The sequence below is a fragment of the Phaseolus vulgaris genome, chromosome 1 (assembly GCF_000499845.2).
Source record: "Phaseolus vulgaris cultivar G19833 chromosome 1, P. vulgaris v2.0, whole genome shotgun sequence".
NCBI lineage: Eukaryota > Viridiplantae > Streptophyta > Magnoliopsida > Fabales > Fabaceae > Phaseolus > Phaseolus vulgaris.
This window is the reverse complement of record NC_023759.2, coordinates 39,619,471-39,637,632: the sequence shown is the minus strand read 5'-3', so window position 1 is coordinate 39,637,632 and position 18,162 is coordinate 39,619,471. Positions and strand designations below refer to the sequence as shown.

Here is an 18,162-nt window from a genome sequence, read left to right as displayed (position 1 = left end):
AGAAATTTCAATTAATCTTAATATATAATTTAGTTTTATATTTGAAATTTAAAAGATGATTTTGTCATCCAGGACGTTCTACATGTAAAGTTTGACAAATTAAAAAAAAAAGAGAAATAAAGTGTGTATATATTATGTATTCTATTTTTTTAAAATTTTAAATCATGATTATTATAACATTAGATAATATTTTAATTAAACGTATTTATTCATAAAGTACAAGAAAACAGACCTGCAAAACGTATAGGGTTTTAATCTAATATTAGTTATTTCTATAGTGCAAAGGTTACAAAAAATCATTATTTTCAATGGAAATAAAGACTACACCATGATTTATTTTTTTAAAACATTTAAACTTAATTTAAGTTTATACCTACAAATATTAATTTTAAGGTAGCATCTATCCTGCTTTGAAATTTGACCAAATATAACAGGTTTTTTTTTTTAAATGTGTGTTTGACAATAAGACCAAGTATTAATATAACATAGTAATAATTAACATGTGAACAAGCACATTTTTATTTATATTTAAATTCATAAACCCTCAAAAACTTAAAAATTATGTTCATGTAACTACTCTTTTAACTGAACAACAAAGGTAAATCAAAGGGGTCTAAAAAAAAATGTGTCTAGCCTTTCTCAGTCATAGGTAAAAGGTGACTAAGGTAAATCTGTTTCATATATGGAAATTATTCATATTTGAATGTTTTGTGATTTAAATGAAGGTAAATCTGTTTTATATATTTTTTTTACTTGGTGCAGTTTTGTGTATTTTGGAATTAAAATGAAGAAACAAGTATCCATGGTCCTTTTATCAGTGCAGTTTAGTATTAAGTGGCTAATAGGTTAAATGTGATGATAATGTCCCAAAACTGTTTTAACTATACGTGTGGCTTATGTGGTTCATTTAGGAGATAAGCCAATGAATTATATAATTTCAACAAATATTAATTAAGATAGAGAGAATATATATGTCAAAATGTTTTGTAGATAGAATGAAGATGATTATTACTTGATGACTCTTGACTTTCTTACTAATAAATTATGTCTTTACTAAATATTAGAAGATTGATTATTGCTTAGGCAGAATTATGTATCACCTTTTTGTTCTTTGTTTTACTTTAGAGGATGAAAAGTCAGAAAATAAAAAAATAAACAGAATAAAAATTAAAGTTGTTTAGATTAAATAAAAAATAATTTTTTTTTATTTAAATTATTATTATTATAGTAATAGATAATTCATTATAAGATATTATGAATTATGATTGTAATCAATCATCTAGCGTGAGGGGAGGATGTTGTGATATATAATAGATGAGGACCATCTAACTTGTGTTTAATGACATGTGTTTGAAAATCATCGTCTAATGTATAATAAGATGTCTTATTTGTGTTAGACTAGGATTGGCTAACGGTAGAAGACGAGACTGTTTAATAGTATAAGACGATAACCATTTAAACACTAGACAAGGACCATCTAACATATGAAGACCGTCTAATGTATAAAAGGTGATATTATTTTAGAAGACGAGTTTGTTTCTTTACTTGTTTCTGTTGGAGTTTCCAAAACCTATATAAATGGATTTTGTATTGTAAATCAAGACAAATTTTTCAAAGATTAAAGTTTCTCATTGTTCTAGCCAAGAGAAATGTCTTCTTACTAGAGCATACAATTAAACCAGAAACAGTGATTTCTAGCCCTAGAGTATTGTTGTGTTTTCAGGTCATCTTTTTTCCCTTATATAGGGTAGTTCTCCCCATCCCTTCTCATTATTGGTCTTTTTTTGAGCCATATTCCCAAATTAATTACAATCTCGCATATACTGTCAATCTCCATAATTAACGCGCTCCCTTCTTTATGAAAAATAAATGGAACATTTTTCATTAACTTTAGAGATTGACATTAAGACCATTTTACTATATGATTGATCTGGCCATGACCTCCACTCATAATAGATTTTTTTCAAAGTGAAAATAATTGAAGTTTTCAAAATCTATATAAACAAATTTTGTATCGTGAATCAAAACAAGTTTTTCAAAATCTAAAGTTTCTCATTATAAATTTTTTAGTTTTGATTCTTGCCTATGCTCCATGACTTCTTCCTTATCTTCTTTGATCGCGTTTTCTTTATCGTCAGAGTTCTTACTCTTCAACTTGTACGGGTATAGAAGTATTTGAGAAACTTCCCCCTACATCTTTACTTTCACTTTTCATAGTTATTACATTTTTATAGTTTTACTTCTCTATCTTTTTATATTTTACACTTCTTTAATGGATTACCATCTTCTAGATAAATTGAAAAAAAAATGGTCAAATGAGTAATAACCATAATTACTTATATCTTATAAAGATAGAACAAAATTCTTAAAAGGAAATTTAGGTAATGAGTCTAAAGAATGCAGTCAAAGATTACTGCTATTCTTGGAGGACAGAGACCACCGTAGCTTTCCATTTTTTTTGAGACAAGCAATGATGCCGAACCAGAAAAGAAAAGAAAGAGAATTGGAAACAATTGAAACCAAACACGATCTATTTAAGATCCTTTTCACCTTTGTCATCATCAAAGCTTCAACAAACGCTATATTTGTGTAAACACAAGTAATTAATGTTGTCTCCACCTCATAACCTCGTAACTGTTAAATGGTTGTCGGTGTAATTTCATAAATGCTTGAAACGCAAAATAATTAAGCGGATAGTATGGGAATGTTGTTGCTAAAGCACCAACCTCTGCTTTTGGAATTTTAGTTCATTCTTCTCCTTATTATTATTATTATTACTTTTTTTAGACTTAAGCAAGTTGTTTTTTATTTATTGACATTGGAATGGTGTTATAAGCAACAAAAGGGCTTGCCGACTGTTGACTATTGAGAAGGCAGTGGGCGGTGAAAGGTGTGGGACAGGGCTGGTTGGTGCAAGTGAGCCTCAACTTTGAAGAAATTCAAAGAAGAAAAATAAAAGCCTTAACCATGTTTACATTTTACTCATTTCTTAAGCATGGAGGTATCATCTACTAATGACACTCCTGTTTATATAGATTATTATTTTTTATTTATATAGGTAAGAATCTCAATGTAATTATTACAAGGTACAAAATGAGATAATTTTTATATCACTTCAAAAATTGATGTATATATTAGAAATATAATTTGATTATGGACATTTGCTAATATTATATATCTTGACACTACCCAAAATACAAAATAAAAATTATCATTTTGTTTTGTCATTTTTTCATTGATTGATGTCTAAATCGATGTAGAAAATAATACATTACATAGCTTATAAGCAATAATTAATATAATATATTCCTTACTTGACTCAAAGTATAAAAAACAAAGCATTTTATATCGGTTAGGTAGTAATTATATATATATATATATATATATATATATAAAAGAAATTATTAAATAAAAATTAATTTAAAGATTAAAAATAATTCATTATTATATTGATTAAATTAAATATTATTTATAAATTAAAAAGTTATTAGTATTAATAAAAATTTATAAACTAACTTCTAAATTAGTATATAATTAATATATTAGTATATAATTAATATTAGTTACCAACTATTTTAAATTTTAAATTCATTTTTAATTAAATTAGTGAATAATTTATAATATAAAAAATTAATAGTTAAAATATTAATAGTTAATGTGAGATATCAATATAGAAATTATGTTATAAATTTTTATTACTATAATAGAAACTATCTATATTTAATAACTTTTTAATTTATAAAATAAAATTTAATTTAATTAATATAATAATTAATTATTTTTTATTTTTAAATTAATTATTATTTAATGCTTTTTTATAGTGATAGAATAAATTACATAAACAATTGATTGTTGTAATATGTTTCTTATATAATTCAAAATTCACAATTAGAGATTAAACTAAATTAGAGATTAAACTAATGTAGAAGAATATAATTCTTAATGGATGTAGAGTAATATAGGAATATTAAGTTAACTATATTTTTTAATTTGATACTTGAATTTTTATATTTACTTTTAGATTAGATTTTTTTTGTCTAAATGAGAAAGGTAATCACATATAAATCTAATTAATATATGAAAATTATATTATTACTTTCGTAGGAGTCTTTTAGCACAAATTTTCCGTAAAAATAAGAAGGAAATATAAAATTAACTTTTGTATAAACTAAATTAACTTATGCATAAATTAATTTATAAATATTTTTCATATAATTTTTAAACTTTTAAATTTTAATTTATAAATAAACTTATAAATAAGTTAAATTTTTTCAATTTATACATAAATAATTTAACTTATAAATCAGATTTATTTTTAAAAATTTATTAAGAAACTTACTAAACATACCTAAAATATATAGTTCTATCCAAATGAATTCCAACATTTGTAAAATTCTAAATCCAAATTCTCACAAATTACTGTTTAAAAAACATTATTGACTCTTGTAGTTAAATACTTAGTTAAATGATAAATAAAAATTGAAGGACCCACTTAAAAATAATAGTTTAAATGCTGAAGTAATTTAAAATTATCAAATAATTCAAGAATTTACCTAATGATTTAATAATCGTGATATAATAGATAAGAAACTATAATTGGTTAAAGAAAATTATGCTATTTATAAATATGAGATGCGACAACATGCAAGCACTTCATCTTAATATAAAACGTTGAGAAGTCGAATGATCTGAAGTTTGCTTTGGATTACTACAATTAGAGTTAATCTTAGTGGTTCTCAAGAAATTTAAACTCATGGGATTGGGTTTACCCTGTTTTCATGTATATGACCAACAAATTCATATTACAAAGTTGTTATTTGATCTTCATTTGTTTTATAAATTTTAATTCATTTTTGCCTCAATTAATTTGTTTAAATTCTCCAGAAAACAGTAATTATTTTTATTACTAACCTCACATACTCAATTGATGTCACAGGATTATCATTCTATCATATCATACAAACCCTTCTTAGTTTATTCCTTATTACAAAATTTACATTATACCATAGTGTTTTATATTAGTTATTTAGTAATCGATATAGAATTACATGACAGTAAATTTGTAATATTTTATAAATGTTTTATATCATATATTTAGTAATTGATGAGTAAAGGTATTTAAAACTTTGTGAGAATTTCCATTCATGTTATTTTTTATTCTTTTTAATGTGTTCTTCCTCGTTATTGTATAAAATGACAAAATATGTATTTATAACTATTGTCTAAATTTATCATGATATTAACAAGTAATATTTAAATTATTTGAATATGAGTATATGACAAATACTTGATTTTTTAAATTAGATAGAACTATATTTTATGTTGAGAGTTGGGATACACTCTAAATGTAATTGTTTGCCTACTATAGTGATATTTGGCTTATACTAAAAATAGAATAATTTGTTAGAATATTTATGAGAAATTCATACTCATTTAACTTATAAGTATGGATTATTGATTTTTTTTAATCAATAATAATAAATAAATAAATAAATAAGAACTACTTCTTACACAATAACCATCTTTTAACTAAAACTGCCTATCAGACTAACAAAAACACTAACCATACTAAAAAAACCTAAAAAACATCAAGATATCATCTTCATACAAGGTGGTTCTTCAATGGTTTTCAAAGCGTTTTGTGCCCCGCTTACAATTGTATAGTTGTTAGAAGTGAGTATTTACGTTTTTTTTAGTATTATGTTACAATGTTTGGTGCTATTTGATTGTATTTTTTTTTATATTAAGAACTTCTCGATTACAAAAACTAAAAGGATGAAATGGAAGTGAAATGAAACCATATTACATCATAATCCAAAATATAATTCAAAAATTGGTAGTTCGTAATTCATTTGATAATTAAAAAATAACTTTTGGGTTGTATAATTCATAACTTATTTGATAACTCAATAGTAGCTTATAAATTAGGTAATCTATAAGTCATTTGATAACTAAAAAATAACTTTCGGATTAGATAATTCATAAGTCATATTATAATCCAAAAATATCTTTTGAATTGGATAATTCGTATGTCATTTTATAACTAAAAAATAATTAGGTAATCCATAAGTCATAACTCAAATACTTTCTAGATTGGATAATCCATAGGACACTTTATAACTAAAAATTTACCTTCTGAAAATATTTTCATTATTGGTTTCGCTTCATTTATTATGGACCTATAATATTTTTGGATTGTCTAATCCAAAAGTTTCAAAATTTAGTAATTATATTTCAGATTGTATAATGCGGAACTTAATCCCAATTTCATATTAATTTTTCAAATTATCTAATCCAAAATGCAATAATAAATTACGAATTAACTAAAAGAAATATTATTCCAAATTTAAAAATTAGTTCCGTGTAATTCAGAACATAATTAATTAATTTTAAAACTTAATCCGTTCATCTAGCGAATACAAAAAAAATCCATGAATGGAGTTATGCCTAAGGATGGACACCGACGTTTATGTCTCTTCCATTTTTAGTGCTCTAGTGGGTTCAATATACGTTTTGTGGCCCAAAAACACCAAAAACCATTCAACATTATTTTATTTTTCTTATAACTGGAGGGGAAGAAAAAACTTAAGAATTCTTCGTAAGGATTGAATTTGAAGAGTTAGGGTTTAATTGTTAAGGATTTCTGACTTCTTTATCTTATTCTATAACTTTTAAGAGTGTGTTTAGACAATATTTTTCACAAGAACTTTTAAATATAAAAATAAGAAGAAAAATAAAGAAGTTTTTCCATAAGTTAATCAATGCAGAAATCCTTTCATACAATTTTTCTAATTTTGTAATTTTTGTTTAAGTTAAAATGTCCTTAAGAGTTAGCTTAGAATGAATGTAGGTTTAAACTTAAAATGTTTAATTGTTTTTTACTTCAATAAAAATTTGAAATCACTGTTTTTAATCTTTCTAAAATGTGAAAATTTTAATTTTATTTTCTATAAAAAAAATCACCTTCTAAAATTTCAAATTGCTATTTTATTTTCAAATATTCATTTTAAAATAGATAAGTAACATTTATTTTCAATTTTAAGAGTTTATTTGATATGTCATAGGTTAATATTATATTATAACACTACGGATTTGCCCTAAGATCACTTAACCATTTGTTGAGCGCATTAACAAGTTAACTAGTGTCAAATTAATTAATAATAGAGATGCAAAATAATCATTTTCAATTTATACAGACAAAAAATAAAACTCATTCATTTTACCGAAACTAAAAAATATATATTATAAATAACATGTTGAAAAGAAAATAAGCTATGTTGAACATTTTACATTTTCCACTTTGATAGCTTCCTCTTGAAAAAAAAAAAGTGATGAATCACAATATGAGAATTATATTTTCTGGGTTTGAATTTGAGCATAATACATGTCCTTGTAATATTAAATCTTATTAAAAAGTTAATTTCTTTTGGAACACACGCATGTATGACTTTTCTAACATTGTATTTAATTATATTCAATTTTTACTTTTCGCATTTCATATATTTTGTCCCATTTTATCCCTTTCACAAACAATAGAAGTCTAAAAAATAGTAAAAACAGAGTAATATTTTCTATTCATATTTATAACACATGACTCTGGAAAATAAAGAGTGTTATAGAAATAATAATTAACCAAACCATAGTATCCGATTGATGTCTCAGTAAAGACGAAACTGCAGCTACATAGTAAAACTAGAAACCAGAAACGATAAATATAATGTCAAATCCTTAAAAACTGAACACAAGACAAGACAAGATTTGAGAGAATTAAAGTGACAATGACTCAGATTGGTGCACCGCAAGAGTAAGTGACGTCACACGCATCTCCAATGTTGAGTGTGTACTGATGCACAGGTCTGATAAGGAAGGGTGGCAAGTGAACCAGAATTTCACACACACATTGGCTGTCGACTTCCTTGGCCCACCGGCAACAGTTGTTTTCCTCAGGGGTCTGGTGGTGCCTGTGACTGTGTCCATGTCTGTGGCCATGTCTGTGAGTGTGATTTTGGTGCCTTTCTCCGTGACCTTCTTCCTCATCTGGGGATGGAGGAGAATCTGGTTGCACTCCAGGGCTGAAAGGCAACCTGGAACATGCATAGTTCACCAGTGCAAATTGTGATGCACAAAGAGGACGTGGAGCCTTTGATACAGGAATGAGTGGGGGCCTTATATGGCTCTCCATCTTTGGCACTAATGCTAGCAATGCCAAAGCCACTGTTATTAGGTTCAAAATCTCCATGATGTTCTTTTCTCTTTTTGAATGTTCATGTGATATGATATCACCTCTAGGAAGCTGCTTATATACTTGCGTGTTCCCAGGATCTTTCATGCTTGTTTCTAATGGCGTTGCTATTATAAAATTGTTCTCCAAGAGTGTCGTCCTTGTTTCAAGTTGGTTTCAAGTCTCTCATGTCCTTTGTGTGATGGAGTTTGTAGGTGACAGGACAATGGTTCTACTCCAATTAAACACCTACCTTCTTCCTGAACAATTTTTTTAATACTTACTCTTAAATGGTGCTTGTCATAATATGCATGAACAATGAACATGCAGAATTTATGAGGGGTGACAAAAAGTCTTGTATATATTCCTAGTGTCTTTCACAAAGAAATGTGGTCATAAACTATATGTATATCAGGATTTCTATGCGTATATAGACATTTGATTGCATGATAATTTGTGGGAAATGAAAATGGTGCAAAACCACATGTATATATAGAGAAAGGTAAATCCAATGGTACAAAACAAAATGTGATTTTTTGTATGTGTAATAGTGTGTGTATCTACAAGTTTACGCAAGCTACAAATCTAATAGTGTATTATTTTTCAGCACCTTTTAATTTTTTGAAAAAGGAATTGGTACTTCTGGATTACTTATTCATATAAAAATGTTAGTTATATCTTAATAATGTAAAAAAAATTAATAAATTTATAATTTTTTTTATAAATAAAAATGATAAAGAAAAACATGACATGGGACTGTAAAAATGATAGAAAAAGATAGATATTATATTTATTCTTCATTTCTTTAACTTATTCATATTTATTTTTTTATTTCTTCAGTCTTTTTTTAATTTGTCGATCAATCCACTATTTTTTTTTCAGTTGATTGACAAGTTGGAGAAAAAGAGTGTTAAAAATCTTATATTTATTGAAAAATAAGATCAATTTATAATATATAAATTATGACAACTTTTACCTTATAAGTTGATTTTGTAAAGATGAGTTAACTTTAAATTCACTTTTCAATATTCTATCAAAATATATTTTAATAAAGTTTGTTGACATATGTATCATGTGCTATTGGACAACATAAACTAAAAATAAGATTAATTCACACAGGCACACACACATCCACACACCTAACCCACCCACCCACACACCCACACCCACACCCACCCACCCACACCCACGCACCCACATGCACACACCCACACCCACACACACAAATCATTTTTGAAGATGTTTTCATAACATTTTGGTATTAATAATTTGGTATTTTGTCATCAATTTCATAAAGGGGTTCAAGATATGAGCACATTTAATCGAGGTGGGTGCATATAAGTAACACTTAGATATTTGTCATTTATTTCCAAATAAAATTAAAGTATTTCATTTGTTTTAGTAAGCAAATTGGTGATGTTCTTATTGAGGATGACACTCACATGCACACACCCACACCCACGCACCCACTCACCCACACCCACGCACCCACACCCACGCACCCACATGCACACACTCACACCCACCCACCCACACACAAATCATTTTTGAAGATGTTTTCATAACATTTTGGTATTTTGTCATCAATTTCATAAAGGGGTTCAAGTTATGAGCACATTTGATCGAGGTGGGTGCATATATGTAACACTTAGATATTTATCATTTATTTCCAAATAAAATTAAAGTATTTCATTTGTTTTAGTAAGCAAATTGCTGATGTTCTTATTGAGGATGAGTTGTCTTTCTTTCGAAGTGTTTGCAATAAAATCTCTAAGTTGTTCGATTAAGTTATGGGACACCTGCAAAATATTCTATAAGTAAACATTATTAAATATTATTAAATATTAATAAATCTTATTAAATATTATTAAGTATTGTTAAATATTATTAATATTATTTAATATTATTAATATTATTTAATATTATTAATTTATAAAAAAAATTATTAATTATTATTACTATTTATTTATAAATATTAGTTATGATTTTATAGTTATTCATATATATATATATATATAAATAATTCATGTTTTTCGTACCCACGAATACATTGTTCCTAGATAAATTACTTACGGACTGTAGTTGGTGGGTAACTCCTTTCTCTTTTACCCACGAACACATCGTTTGTATGTAAATTACCTACAAACTGAGATTTGTGGGTAATAGAAATAGGAATTACCCACCAATTTCAGTCTACAGGTTTATTATTATTACTAATATTATTAATTTTGTTCATATTATTAATAGTATTAAAACTATAAATAATATTAATAATATTATTTATGTTATTATTACTAAAATTATTAATATCATTAATATTATTAATACATTTAATATTATTCATATTATTAGTTTTATAATCTTAATAGTATACATATCTATTAGTTATAATTATTATTATTTATGAATATTAGTTGTGATTTTATAATTATTCATATATATAAATAATATTTTTAATATTATATATAATTAATATGATTAATATTATTAAAAATTTAAAACTATTAAGATTATTTATATTTTTAATATTATTAATATTGTTAATAAAAATATTTATATTAATAATAATATTGAATTTATTTTTTAATATAGATATGTGGATAAAATTTGTATATAATGTTAAATTTATCTACGAACAAATATTTGTAGATAATGCTGAATTTACCTACGAATTCATATAATAATACTAATTTTACTTATGAATTCAAAATTTATAGGTAATATCTATAGGTAATGCTAATATTTTTTGTAGTGACTTTCTAAAATATATATTTATTGATTGGCACTATTTCTAAAATAATAAATACTCCTTAACAAATCACATTTAAAAGGTGTGGACTTTGGAAAGTAGCAACCTACTTTACCTCATTCAAGGTTAATCTAATAATTTGATCCTGCAAAATAAATTATCAATTTAATTTTTATACATAAAAATATATTAAATAGGTTTTCATGTGTATAATATATTTTTAATTTGATCTGTATATATATATCATATTCTTGATCCGTACATATAAAACATCAAATAAAAAATATGTTACACATATGTAAACCTGATTAATGTAACGAGAGATTATTTGTAAAATTTTACATGCAAGGATTAATTCATAAACTTTTAGATATCGAATCCACAATAAACTCAGTCTGGGCCCAATACAATAAAAAAACACCTAAGTTACAGGGAAAATTCTTCTTACACCCAACCTTTTTGAACTTGCACTCTACACACATTAAAATTTTCAAAAATGCCCTTCATTCTGAAAATGAAAAGTTGAAATTGGAAAAATATATTTTGGAAAAAGAAATCCAGAATAGATTATTGTGTTCCAAAAATAATAAAAAATGGAATAGAATTAAAAAATAAAAATCTCATTTCAGAAAAGTAATTCCAAAATGAAAAAATAGTTATGAAAAGAAGAATTGAAAACATAAAAGAGGGTAGGAATGTATGTTTGTCGTACTTCTTTTATTTTTATGATTTGATATGGAAGTTGGGAGCAGGTTGAAATTTGATAAGGTGTAGTAACTAATTGGCAAGGAACAGTGAGCACAGATAAAGGACCACAAGAAGGGTAATTATTTCACAGTAAACTCGGGCTGGGCCCAACACAATAAAAACGTAGCTAAGTTACAGTAACCACAGCTAACGACATATTCTATTTACGTAACAAATGACACAATCAAAATGATATAGAATTGAATATTATTATTATTATTATCATCGTCACTGCGTGTTTTGTGTTTTGTTTCTTCGCTACATTAGAGGGAAGTGTGGATTGTTGTAACTTTTCTCGCTTTCCTCAAGTGTAAGCAACAGAGCATGTTGCATGCGCTGAGTCTGGGCATGAGGGTGTTCCCACCTGAGAATTTCATGTACGATTCTGAGGATATTCCATTTGGGACTCCCTGGTGGTTCCTTTATGCTGGAATTTCTTGCTTGCTTGTTCTCTTCGCTGGGATCATGTCTGGTCTCACTCTTGGATTAATGTCTCTGGGTCTCGTTGACCTTGAGATTCTCCGGCGGAGTGGTTCCTCCACCGAGAAGAAACAAGCTGGTACCACCCTACCTAACATTCTCAACCAAATATTATACTATGCTAACCTCGTTGTTTTGTTTTTTTCGTCTTTGACTTTTGGTTCACACTTGCAGCTGCTATTTTCCCGGTTGTTCAGAAGCAGCATCAGCTGCTTGTCACCTTGCTTCTTTGTAACGCTTGTGCCATGGAGGTATTTGCAACTTGGTCCTTGGGAATTCTAATCCTTTATGAAATGGGTTTGCTTTTTTAATATTAAAAAAATTGCTATCTGATTACCCTGTATAATGAGGTTCTTACTGATCAACGGCAATGTTAGCGGAAGTGAATATGTTCATATGGTAAATTTTTTTATCCTGATTGTTTTGTTGAAGAAATTGTATTGCCTGAACATTTTAATTGTCGCCCTTTGCTTCAGAGGGTTTAATTTGATAGTTTAATTCAACCAACCATCCAACTAGCCAACCAACCACCAACCAACAATTGTCGATTCTTTCAGTAACCAAAATGCAAAAAGGGTGATATTGTACGGTACCTTAAATTTAGAAATCAGACATGTTTTGCTGGCTTATATCCTCATTGGAGAATTCTAGGGATTTCATTTTCACTTCAGTTTGGTGTTCAAAGTTTACACCCACACTGCTTGTAAATTATACAAGGGCAATTATTTAAACAAGATTGTAACTTTTCTACAGAATCATCTCTTGTTTAACAAAGTCAAAGTCATTATATTTCTCTGTAAAATTCCTACAAAAAAACAAAAGATAAAGAAGTGAGAACATAGGGTAAGAAACAGAGAGAAATCTCTGTTCTGAGATTTTGGATCAGTTTTAGAATAAACCTATAATTAATTTGTAAAAATCTTTACACATCTTGATCTTCTCAAAGAAATATAAATATATGCTCACTACATTGAACAAGTTTATAGTGTAGTCAATTTGAAACTGATGGCACCTCTATTCCCCTTGGTCAACAAGAATGATGATCCCAAAAGAGAAAAGACCTAAAAAGGCCAATGTAAAATAGATATCATAGAACAAATAAAATATGTTAAGATTGCTTTTTGGGTAGCTGATGTTATAACAACTAATGATTATTGGTGGATCCTTCATTTTTGTGTTTCCTTTCCTGCCGTTTCGATTTTGCAGGCACTTCCAATTTACCTTGACAAAATTTTTCATCCGTTTGTAGCAGTACTGTTATCTGTGACTTTTGTTCTATCTTTTGGAGAGGTACAATGTTTTTCCAATCCGGTGTGCTTGCATCATACACAAGGATTTCAGCAGAACATTACACTGACTGTTGTTACAATGCTACTTTGGCTTAGGTTATCCCACAAGCTATATGCACAAGATATGGGCTGTATGTTGGTGCTAATTTTGTGGGGCTTGTACGTGTTCTGATGATCATCTGTTATCCAATTGCTTATCCTATTGGAAAGGTAAGGCCTATGCTTGTCTAAATTCTAATTTTAATTGAATAAATTATATGCTAATCATATCATTCTCCAAGCCCCAATATACTGCAAAGGTGATATACAACTTCACCCATCCATTACAATGTTGCTTATTGTTTTTATGACTCTGATTATGAAGTGATATGCTCAAATATATTTTTCTTTAAGTTTTCCTAATTGCTAGTAACCTTATGCCCTATAGTAAAAGGGCCATGTTTTGACAATTTGGATCAGGTTATCTAAGGTTGAACCATTCAGTAGTCATATTAAGCTGTTTTATTTTTTTCTGAAGGCATCTGCTATATAGTCCATAATAGCGGACATTTTTATTTAAAACAAATTGTGGCTTTTGTAGATCTTTACATTTATGCTTCCAGGTTCTGGATGTTTTACTTGGACATAATCATGCATTATTTAGGAGAGCACAGCTGAAAGCCCTTGTTTCAATCCATAGCCAAGAGGTAATCTGTTTGAATTATGACCATTTTTTATAGCTTCCTGTTCAAATTGAGGAGTCACTGGATTTTCGTGAAAATATTTTCTATTAATAGCTTTTTAATTTGTTACTATGTTAAAAAAACCACTTTGATACATTTTATAAGGAATGCTGATCATTTCTCCATGATAAATTTTCATTTTCTTCAATTACTCTTCTGTGTCCCTTAACTTCATTTTCTTGATCATTTAAGGCTGGTAAGGGAGGTGAACTCACTCATGATGAAGCAACAATTATCAGCGGAGCACTAGATCTCACGGAGAAGGTAGCTACTGTTGGTTTGGAGAAAGGCATCCTGATAGTTCTATCTCTTGCCATCTATATGTAACAGAGTTTAACAGTTGTCATTTGCTTTAATGGCTCCCTACATCAGAATATATGAATGTCGTGAAATTTGCTTCTGATATACCAGGAAAAGTAAAATATACTGTGCCAATGTGACTATTTATGCCCCTAAATGTATGATGTTTTGGCTCTGTATTTGAAGCTGTAGAATAAGACTATCATTAGTACTTAAGTTAGGAGGGCATGTTATTTTGGTAAAGAAGTAACTGTCATTTGACTTTTCGAATTTAAAATCTACATGTGTATATATAGTACTTGCTTCATCATCCATGCCAGTTCCTTGTTTAGCTACTGGGCATGTTCTGAAAAGGGGTTCTCTTTTTTGTTTGATGATAACAATCCCAGTAATAGCTGTGTATGGATGTGTTATAATTTTCCCACTCTCAGGCCAATCCTCTGTTTCAGTTTCAAGATAAATTTAAAATCCAGATATATCTATTATATTGGCTTGATCTTATAATAGAAAACATTTCTCCATCCTTATGCAGACTGCTGAGGAGGCCATGACACCAATTGAATCTACATTTTCCTTGGATGTGGCTTCCAAATTGGACTGGTGAGTTTTTTTCTATAAGCTTTTCTGTTGAGATCGATGTATCAATCTCAGAAGGCATAATTATTTCTAACCAAAGTATTGTGGAATGCGGATTACTTGATGTCACTTGCCCAACCCAGATTTACCTTACTTTATCAGTCTATTATTAAACTGAACTCGTGTATTTGAATTATATATGTGAATATTATCTCATTCTTTTTCTTTACCCATGATTGACATTGAAGTAGCAGAGTATGTCGTATCAATGAGTTTGTAAACGCAATATATGTTGCAGCTCTCCTGTCCGCACAGAAATTTATCAGTTGTCAGAAATATATTATCTCATTCTTTTTCTTTGTTATTAACTAATAATTACGCACACACTCATATATAGTGAACATAATGTAATTGACCGCTAATACCAATGGCTATGTTTGAATTGATGAGAAGGGATGGTATGAAGTGAAAGGAAATGGAATGATATTATGTTCCATTGTTTGGTTGTTTAAAATAGGATACAATAAAATGGAACTTCATCAAATGCATTGCACTGCATTTCATTTCTCCCTTGGGTCCTTTTTTAATTTTTAATTTCCCTACAATTTTGAATGTATGCATTGACTAATTATTTTATGTATTATATTACAAGAAGGTTTATATTACTTAATTGATGATGTTAAAATTAACATTAATAAGTAGTAATTCAGATATTCAGTTAATTCCTACGCTTAAGTCCCAAGTGCTATGTTCATCACTTGATTTGCTTATGCATATGATATATATTTGTATTTCATAAATGCATTGCTTGAACTGATAAATAAAAGGCTATCCTTTTTAGCAGAGTAGTTAGTGTGAGATTATTTTTCAATTGAAAGACTGGTTAACCTCTAGTGAACCATTCTTTGAATAAGTTAAGGTAATTGATTTCTTTGGACAACATTCCCAAAAATAAGGGGACAAAGGTCACCTATTTACCTTTCCTTCTTATGCCCCATTACCTGTCATTTGGCCTACATATATTTAGTGCTGAAGTAAGATATTTATTCTGCTTAATCACAGGGAAGCAATTGGGAAAATTCTTTCACGAGGCCATAGTCGTGTTCCTGTATACAGTGGAAACCCCAAAAATATAATTGGCCTCTTACTAGTGAGTTTTTACATATAGTGAAAATGCTTAAAAAAGGTTTTTCTGGAACTAACTGCTAAGTAATTTACCACTGAATTTGTAGGTAAAAAACCTTCTTACTATAAGAGCTGAAACAGAGACCCCAGTGAGTGCTGTTTCTATCCGGAGAATTCCTAGGTTTGACCAATGGTGACCTTATATTTCGTGTATCTAAAACACATTCCTTCAACTGAACTATTGTTCATTATTAATCCAGAGTTCCAGGAGATATGCCTCTATATGATATCCTCAATGAGTTTCAAAAAGGAAGCAGTCATATGGCAGCCGTAGTCAAGGTTACACGAGAGACAAAGTACCCTCTGGCAACTGGTAACATTGACAAATCCAAGGATAAAGAAGTCATGAAGCATAGTTCTCAACTAAGTATGCCATTACTAGCCAGGTTTTGCGAGAAATCAGAAAAGGTTGTCAATATTGACAAACTCTCCAACCATGCTACAGACCAACAATTTCAGAAGGATGTCACTGCAACAAATGGTGCCCACCACTCTCTTGATAATGTTGACGATGGGGAAGAAGTTATTGGCATCATTACCTTGGAGGACGTGTTTGAAGAACTCCTTCAGGTGGCCTCCACTTTTATTATCGCCCCTTTAAGATTACCTTAGTTACATGGGATTGTTGTGCATTATTGGTGCATCAAAAACAAAGTACAATTCGTTTTCCTTAGAATGAAAAATTTTTCTAATAATTTTCATCCTTGCAGGAAGAAATTGTGGACGAGACTGATGTGTATATAGATGTACATAGAAGGTGACATAAACTTTATAGTTTATTTTTCTTCATCTCAATTTCCCATAGCTTTTAAGTGGTTACTGAATATAAGAATAACGAATGCATGATGAATTTGGCAGAATACGTGTGGCTGCTGTAGCAGCTGCTACATCTGTGGCACGGGTTCCTTCTGGCCGAAAGTTGACAGGTCACAAGCCTGCAGTAACTCAAAATCAGGTTTATAATTTCTATCTCTAAAGTTGGAATGGAAAGATGACAAGTATGGTAGAATTTTTGAAAGAATTAATATTTTTTTAAAAATAACTTTAGAAATGGGTTTGCATTTGGAAATGGTATTTTAAAAGTGAGTTTAAAAAATTTGTGAAGTGTAAATATATCCATGCACGTGAAGCTTTTATGCTAGATGCTTCCATTGATACAGTTCTGGTTACAGTTATAGCACTTGCACTATCATATAATGTAAATATTTAGATATTTTGTATTGAAATAATGTTGTTTTTCCTAGGGGAATTAAGCAATCAAGCGAAAGTTTGACGAAGTTTGTGAATTTAAGAAGAATATCATTTGAAGATCTTTTAAATCAGACCACCCATCTTCCTGTATACAGTTGTGTGGCCATGGTTGTGTTTGATGGCATAACTCAGCAAGGAGATGTTGGTCATACTCATACATTTTGTTTTTGTTGGAAGTCTTTTTATGAACATGTAGGTCCAATAGTACTTCTCAAAAATAAATTATTATCTTTGACACTTTTGTTTTCTTAGCAATTTTGTATGAATTAATCACACTTCTTGCCTCTGCGTTCCTTTCAATGTGAGCTCAAATTGGTGTATCACTTAAATGCTGGTGATGATGATTAAGGTGGAGTGAGATATAGCATGAGAAAGATGATGATTATGGTGGGAAAAGAAAATGTATGAAAAATGGTTGTTTCTCTTAACAGACATAATGCAGTATCTTGGCTTTGGCTGTCTCTTCATTTATTAGAAGAAAATTGTTGTGTCGCTTTCTGTTCACGTGAACTGTTGTATACAAGTAGCCTTACCTTTCAAATCTTTTTCTCTGCTTAGAGCAAGTTTTCCTACACTCCTCTTATATTTATTAAAAGGTGCACATTTTCAATCTCCCCAAAAACGACTTTGTCGTTCAACTGT

At 28.7% G+C, this 18,162-nt stretch overlaps 2 protein-coding genes across 2 annotated transcripts; one reads left to right on the top strand and one right to left on the bottom strand.

Annotated features, from left to right (window-relative positions):
* Window positions 1-7,783: 7,783 nt before the first annotated feature.
* Window positions 7,784-8,329, bottom strand: LOC137816029 (uncharacterized). The gene has a single exon (XM_068619131.1). It carries the CDS (start codon window positions 8,327-8,329, stop codon window positions 7,784-7,786), a length of 546 nt encoding a protein of 181 aa, XP_068475232.1.
* Window positions 8,330-11,899: 3,570 nt separating this feature from the next.
* LOC137814197 (DUF21 domain-containing protein At4g14240-like) lies at window positions 11,900-17,981 on the top strand. The gene is made up of 13 exons (XM_068616790.1): window positions 11,900-12,276; window positions 12,372-12,448; window positions 13,404-13,487; window positions 13,583-13,696; window positions 14,089-14,172; window positions 14,401-14,472; window positions 15,041-15,108; window positions 16,147-16,234; window positions 16,317-16,390; window positions 16,470-16,839; window positions 16,980-17,026; window positions 17,128-17,224; window positions 17,514-17,981. Exons 1-13 carry the CDS (start codon window positions 12,042-12,044, stop codon window positions 17,520-17,522), a joined length of 1,419 nt encoding a protein of 472 aa, XP_068472891.1. The 5' UTR covers window positions 11,900-12,041; the 3' UTR covers window positions 17,523-17,981.
* The last annotated feature ends 181 nt before the right edge of the window (window positions 17,982-18,162 follow it).

Bases quoted from the DNA above. Each gene is read 5' to 3' on its own strand.
- LOC137814197 (XM_068616790.1), top strand. From the start codon at position 12,042: ATGTTGCATGCGCTGAGTCTGGGCATGAGGGTGTTCCCACCTGAGAAT. The intron at 12,449-13,403 runs GTATTTGCAACT...TCGATTTTGCAG, and splicing joins GTAACGCTTGTGCCATGGAG to GCACTTCCAATTTACCTTGA. The intron at 14,473-15,040 runs GTAGCTACTGTT...ATCCTTATGCAG, and splicing joins CACTAGATCTCACGGAGAAG to ACTGCTGAGGAGGCCATGAC.
- LOC137816029 (XM_068619131.1), bottom strand. From the start codon at position 8,329: ATGAAAGATCCTGGGAACACGCAAGTATATAAGCAGCTTCCTAGAGGT.